General features: G+C 48.2%; 1 protein-coding gene across 1 annotated transcript in view; it reads right to left on the reverse strand.

Moving 5' to 3' along the window:
* Ltbp4 (latent transforming growth factor beta binding protein 4) overlaps window positions 1–6,559 on the reverse strand; it is a 33,931-nt gene that overhangs the window by 6,830 nt on the left and 20,542 nt on the right. The window contains exons 25-26 of the mRNA XM_026778236.1: window positions 3,227–3,373; window positions 24–290 (exon numbers count right to left, since the gene is read on the reverse strand). Coding sequence (XP_026634037.1) covers window positions 24–290; window positions 3,227–3,373 — 414 coding nt within the window. The remainder of the gene's footprint in view (window positions 1–23; window positions 291–3,226; window positions 3,374–6,559) is intronic.

Below are 6,559 nucleotides of genomic sequence, written 5' to 3' on the forward strand. Positions count from 1 at the left end.
GTCTCCCCACAGCGCATGCCCACCTGTCTCAGTGCCTGGACACTGTTGGATACGGCAGCCACTGCCCCAGCCTTCACCCACAGTACAGCAACACTCCTGCCACGTCACATTTCGAGCCAAGATATTGTCACATGCATCTGGAGCCGCTGTGTCAAAGTAGCACTCACGACGCCCGCTGCTCACAGGTCCCTGCCTGGGAGGGCTGGGTCTTCGAGGTTGGGGTGGGGGCGGAGGCCTCGCTATAAGATTGGGGCTGGCAGGTGCTTGGGGCTGTGAGCCTGGGAATGTGCCTGAAGAAACAAGAGGCTTTAGCCAGACATAGGTTACATCTCCTATTCTCCCAAGTCAGTGATGGGGAAACAGGCTCAGAGGGTACCAGCCATCAGCAGTAGAACAGGACCGAACACTTAGGGGGCTGGGGACAGATATGGTTTCAGGTAACTCAGGATGACTCGGAACTCTGGATTCTCCTGCCTCCACCTCCCAAGGGCTAGGACTGTGTGTCCTATTACACGAAATCTAGAGCCCTACGAGTGCTAGTCCAGGACTTTAAAATCTAGATGATAACACAATTAGTATGTATATTATATTATACATATGGATTTGGTTGGCTTTCTTTCTTTCTTCCATTTTATTTTGCTTTGTTTTCCAAGGTAGGCTTTCTCTGTGTAGCTCTGGCACTCAATTTGTAGACCAGGCTGGCCTTGAATTCACAGAGATCCACTTGCTTCTGCCTCCTGCGTGCCACCATCCAGCCAAATTATATTTTGAGTCGCTATTATTTAGTAAGCTAGTCTGGTCGGAGATGCAGAGGTCCTCCTGCCTCAGCCTCCGAGTGCTGTAGTTACAGGTGGGAGCCACCATGCCCAGCTGCACTTTGGCTATGGCTCTCTCTTGTCAATTCTGTATCCTTTGTTTCATAACATGGCCCTTTCCAGGTGTGTCCCTTCAGCGGCAGGACAGGTGGGGACAGGCGATTGCTTTTCACGTGCTTCTCTGGGTCTTCACCCCCAGCTTGCCTCAGACTGCACCGAACATACTCCGCCAGCAGGCAGCCTCACAGCTCGCTCACATGGCTCTCGGGTGCTTGTCTCTCACCCCTCTCTCCCCACTCAGTCCAGCCCTGCCTTCTGCTCCCCAACCCTTCTACTCCTCAGCACTTTCACACAGCATCCCTAGGGGGATTTCAGACCCTTTCTTGGTTAAAACTGGTCCGTGATGCTCCAAACTCTGAGGAAGAGCCTCCTAAAGCAACTGCCCAGAGCAGTCTGGGTATGCCTATGAGGGCATTTCCCGAAAGGACTTCCAGAAGATCCACGCAGTCTCCCAGGGACTAGGGTCCTGGACTGACTAAAAAAGGGGGAAAGGAAAAAGCCAGCCAAACCCTGAGTTCCCCTTTCTCTGCTTCCTGATCCACACACAGGGAGCAAGAAAAGTCACACGTTTGCTGCCATGTGTCCCCCCAGATGGACTACGCCATCCCATTGGGAACCAGGAATTCTTGCTCCCTTCTGTAGTTTGCAGGTCACACAAAGTCCCTCACATACTTCAGCTCCTTGTTTCTGTTCATCCCACTTGGTTCTGACACTGACCCCTTCAAAAGACCCCCAAAGCCTCTTCCCATGCTGGCCTGGGTTTCTTCTTTTCCTCCATAGCTCCCTTTGCTTTTCCATCCTCCCAGCTGGTCCAGATTTCTCTGTTGCATCATTTGCTAGGGATATCTTTATCTCTTCATTGGATTTTTTTTCACTGCTAGGGATTGAACACAGGGCTTTGTGCACACCAGGCAAGATCTTTATTGCTGAGCCATGTCTCTAGCCCCTCACTGGGGGATTCTAGGCAGGGGCTCTACCTCTGAGCCAACCCAGCCCCTCACTGGGGGATTCTAGGTAATTTTTCCACTGCTGAGCCATACCTCAACCTTTCACGGGTGGGGTCTAGACAAGCACTCTTCCACTGAACTATAGATACCAAGCCAACCTTTACTTTTTATTTGAGACAAGTGGGGCCTCACTAAATTGCCCTGGTTGTCACTGAACTCACTTTATAGCCTTGAACTTTCAGCCCACCTCTGCTGGCTGAGTAGACATAGGCTTTATAGCACCTGCCTTAGCTTTTCGTTGGGTGTTGAGATTATCTGGACAGAGATTAAGCCTCTCTGCTTAAGATTGTGTTCCCAATGTGCAGCGAGGGCCTGAACGTGCTGATTGGCCTACACAGACATGCCAACTGAAGGAATCTAACAGAGTTCGGGCCAGGATCAAATTCTCTTGAGTAAGTCTAATATCACGTCAAAGGCCGGGGTCTGCAGCTCAGTGTGGAACACCTGCCTATTATCCACATCATCCTGCGTGGTCAAAGGGGGTTTGTATATTTGTTTATTTAAAGCAATAGCATTTAGGATTGGGGCTGGGGGCTCAGTTGGTAGAGTGCTTGCCTAGCATGCACCAAGCCCACGATTTGGTTCTCAGCACCACGTAAGCCAGCCATAGTGGCACATGCCTATGATCCCAGCACTTAGTCAAGGCAGGAGGGTCAAGGTGTTCAAAGTCATCTCAGCTACATAGAATTTCTGGCCAGCCTGGGCTACACGAGACCCCACATGGAAAAGAAATTGGGCTTTCAAAATGACTCATTGGATAAAGATGTTTGTCATGGAAGCCTGCTGATTTGAGTTCAGTCCCAGGAACCATGTAAAGGTGGGAGGAGAGAACCACCTCCACAAGTGTCCTCCGACTTCCACATACCACATCATGGGACATAACCATGTCTACATGCATGTACCCATCGTGTCATACACAAGAGTCAAACTTTGACAAATAAACTAATGACCGAGGAGATGGCTCAGGAGCTAAGGTCACTTGCTGCTCTTGCAGAGCAATCAACTAGGTCCCCAGCACCCATGTGGCCTTCTGGGACACTCACACAGACATGCACATAATAAACTCACTCTCCACATACACATACATAAAAATAAACCTCATGCAACCTTTTGAAAAACTGAATAATTAAAAACATCAAAAAATATGAAAAATAAAGTAATAGAATTTGACCGATGAAAGATATCAACACTCACGCGCGTGCGCGCGCGCACACACACACACACACACACACGCGCGCGCGCGCGCACGCACAGACACACTCACATGCGCACAGCTGAGCCACATAATTCTCCCACAGGACCAGCAGGCATTTGTAAGGCGTTAAGTAGACACATGGATCTTACCAGCAGAAGTCCGTGGAGGAACACAGCGCCCAGTCATGGGGTCAAACTCCTCAGGGCTTGTGGGGCAAACACATAGGAAGGAGCCTTCGACATTTTCACACAGTGCGGAGCCACACACACCCTGTAGTGTCTCACACTCGTTCACATCTGAGAGCAGAAAATACAGCAAGAGTCCATGTTATGAATTTGATTCCAAGTATAACAGATGGGGCTGAAGAGATGGCCCAGAAGTTAAGAGCACTGGCTGCTCTTTCAGAGGATTTGGGCTCAGTTCCCAGCACTCACAGGTGGCTCACAACTGTCTCTAACTCCAGTTCCAGGGGATCTGATGCCCTCTTCTGGCCTCTACAGGCACTGCATGCATGTGGTACAGATAAACACTATATCCATAAAATAAAATATTCAAATAAAATGGATTTTAATCTACCTGATCACTTTGTAGATCAGGCTAGCCTTATACTTGTGGCAATCCTTCTGCCTCTGCCTCCTGGAGTGTCAGGATTATATGTATGAGCCAAGACTGTCAGCTTTTTGTTGTCACTGTCTCACAAAAAAACAAAAACAAAAACAAAAACCAGCCAGGTGGTGGTGGCACACACCTTTAATCCCAGCATTCAGGAGTCAGAGGCAGGCGGATCTCTGTGAGTTTGAAGGCATCCTGATCTACAGAGTTCCAGAGCAACACAGAGAAACCCTGTCTTGGAAAAAAAAAAAGCCAAACAAAAACAAAACAAAAAGCAAAAACAAAACAAAACAAAAAACAAAAACAAAAACAAAAAACTAAAACCAAAAACATAAACAAAAAACCAGTTTTACTCTTTAACCCGGGGTAGTTTGGAACTCCCTGTATAGCCCAGGCTGCCCTCCTCCTACTTCGGTCTCCCAGGGGGCTGGCAGTAGAAACACACACCATTACACCTGGTTCACAATGTAAACTTTTTAAAAAGATGTGTGTGTGTGTGTCTTGTGTTTCATATGCTTGTATGTGTGCCATGTCCATGGTTCCAGTGGAGACCAGAAGGTGCTGGATTCTGGGAAATGGATTGTAGATGATTATGAGCTATCATGTGGGTGCTGGGAACCGGACTCCAGGCTTCTGAAAGACCAGCAAGTGCTCTAAACTGCTGATCCAACTTTCCTTCCCCTAGAGTGGATACTTTTTAACAGCCCAGACTCTATTGTGTACTTTTCTTCTGGTTAGAAACTCAGACTTTCCCTTGGGAATTCTCTGAGCTTCCAAGTCAGCCCCAGGCATCCTGAGTACAGCCAAGTCTCCACTGGGGCAGAACCAATCAGGTTACTGCGATTCTCCGGGTCAGAGGCAGGAAATGACCTCATCACGCCAATCAAAGCCAGTCTCAGACTTTCTGGGTCACCTCCTTAGCTCTCCAGCTGCCAGGCAGAGGGTGTCAGCCCAGACAGAGCTAGGGCCACCTGTCACTGCCTAAAAACAAGCCCAACAGAGGGAGGCAGACAGTTTTGCTGCAGCTCTTGGCTCCAGTTCCACCTGCACTCAGACTTTGCCACTTCAGAGCCTCCCTCTCTTCTCAGCTGTTGTTCATGTTCCGAGTGTCTGCCAGCACATATGTATGCGCATCACATGAGTGCCTGGTGCCCTCCAAGGCCAGGAATGGGCAGCAGATCTTCGGGAACTGGAATTACAGCCGTGAGACACCATGTGGGTGCTGGGGACTGAACCTGACTCTTTGCAAAAGCAGTAAGTGCATAATCCAGCACTTGGGGGGCAGAGCAGGCGAATCTCTGAGTTTACAGCCAGCCTGGCCTACAGAATGACTTCCAGGATAGTTAGTGCTACACAGAGAAACCCTTCCTTGAAAACAAGTTAATTAATTAAAAATAAAGATATATGTATTTGACTTGGCATGGTGGCACAGGTCCTTAATCCCAGCAGTCAGGAGGCTGAGACAAGTGGATCTCTGTGAGTATGAAGCTAGTCTGATCTACATAGTAAGTTTCAGGCCAGACAGAGTTACATGGTGAGACCCTGTCTCAAAAGACACACACGAGTTGGGGGCAGGAGAGATGGCCCAGTGTTTAAGAGCACTTGTTCTTGCAGAAGACCCAGGCTCATTCCCAGCACCCACTTGGCAATTCACAACTGCTCATAACCCCATTTCCAGGGGATCTGGCATTCCTTCCTCCAAGGGCACCAGGCACACATGTGCTATACAGACATACATTCAAGTGAAACATTACATATATGAGGGGTTTTTTTTGTTTGTTTGTTTGTTTGTTTTTTTGAGACAGGGTTTCTCTGTGTAGCCCTGGCTGTCCTGAAATTTCCTCTGTAGACCAGGCTGGTCTCAAACTCAGAGGGAGATCTGCCTGCCTCTGCCTCTCAAGTGCTGGGATTAAAGATGTGTGCCACCACCGCCCGGTGATATATTGGTTTTTAATCAAGTATATATGTGTGTATCTATATGTGGGTATGTATACGTGAGTGCAGGTGCTCTCAGAGGCCAGAGGTGACACATCCCCTGGAGCTGAAGTTTCAAGTGGTTGTCTCCCGACATAAGTGCTGGGAATCAAACAGAGGTCCTCTTAAAACAGCAATCCACGCTCTTAGCTGCTGAACCATGCCTTCCCATGCCTTCTTAACTCTCTTTTAAGAAGTAAATGCTTTTGGTGAAGGAGCTCAAAACAAAACAAGCAAACAAAAAACAAGAGAAAACAAGTGAAGGCATTGATAACTGTTAGTTTAAGGCCAGTCTGGGCTGCACAGTAAGACCCTGCCTCAACCCTCGTGTCCCCAACCAAAAAGAAAAAAGAATAAAGTCGGAGTTTGTACTTGTGAAAACCTAGAGGATATACAGCTCAATCCTATGTACTTCACTGTGTATATACTGGATCTCTAGAGGATGTACAGCTCAATCCTATGTACTTCACTGTGTATATACTGGATCTCTAGAGCCAGAAAGATGGCTCAGGACGTAAACGCCCTCGCTTGCTGTCAAGCCTAACGACCTGAATTTGGTCCCTAGGAACCCACATGATGGAAGGAAAGAACAGACTCCCACAGGTTGTCCTCTGCCCTCCACATGCCTTGGGCCTCTAATTAAAATATCTGTAAAGACATAATGAACTCTAATTAATAAAATGTAGACTGAAGATTGGCTCACGACTGTAATTCCAACACTCAGGAGACAAAGGCAGGAGGATCAAGGCAAGCTGAAGGCCAGCATGGTCTAAGTGAGTGAGTGAGTTCAGTTCTACATTTCTACATAGCCTGTTCTACATAGTGAGTTTGGGGCCAGCCCTGTCTACGTACTGAGTTCAGGGCCAGCCTGTTCTATGTAGTGAGTTCAGGGCCAG

This window comes from Microtus ochrogaster, unplaced genomic scaffold, assembly GCF_000317375.1.
Source record: "Microtus ochrogaster isolate Prairie Vole_2 unplaced genomic scaffold, MicOch1.0 UNK115, whole genome shotgun sequence".
Lineage (NCBI taxonomy): Eukaryota > Metazoa > Chordata > Mammalia > Rodentia > Cricetidae > Microtus > Microtus ochrogaster.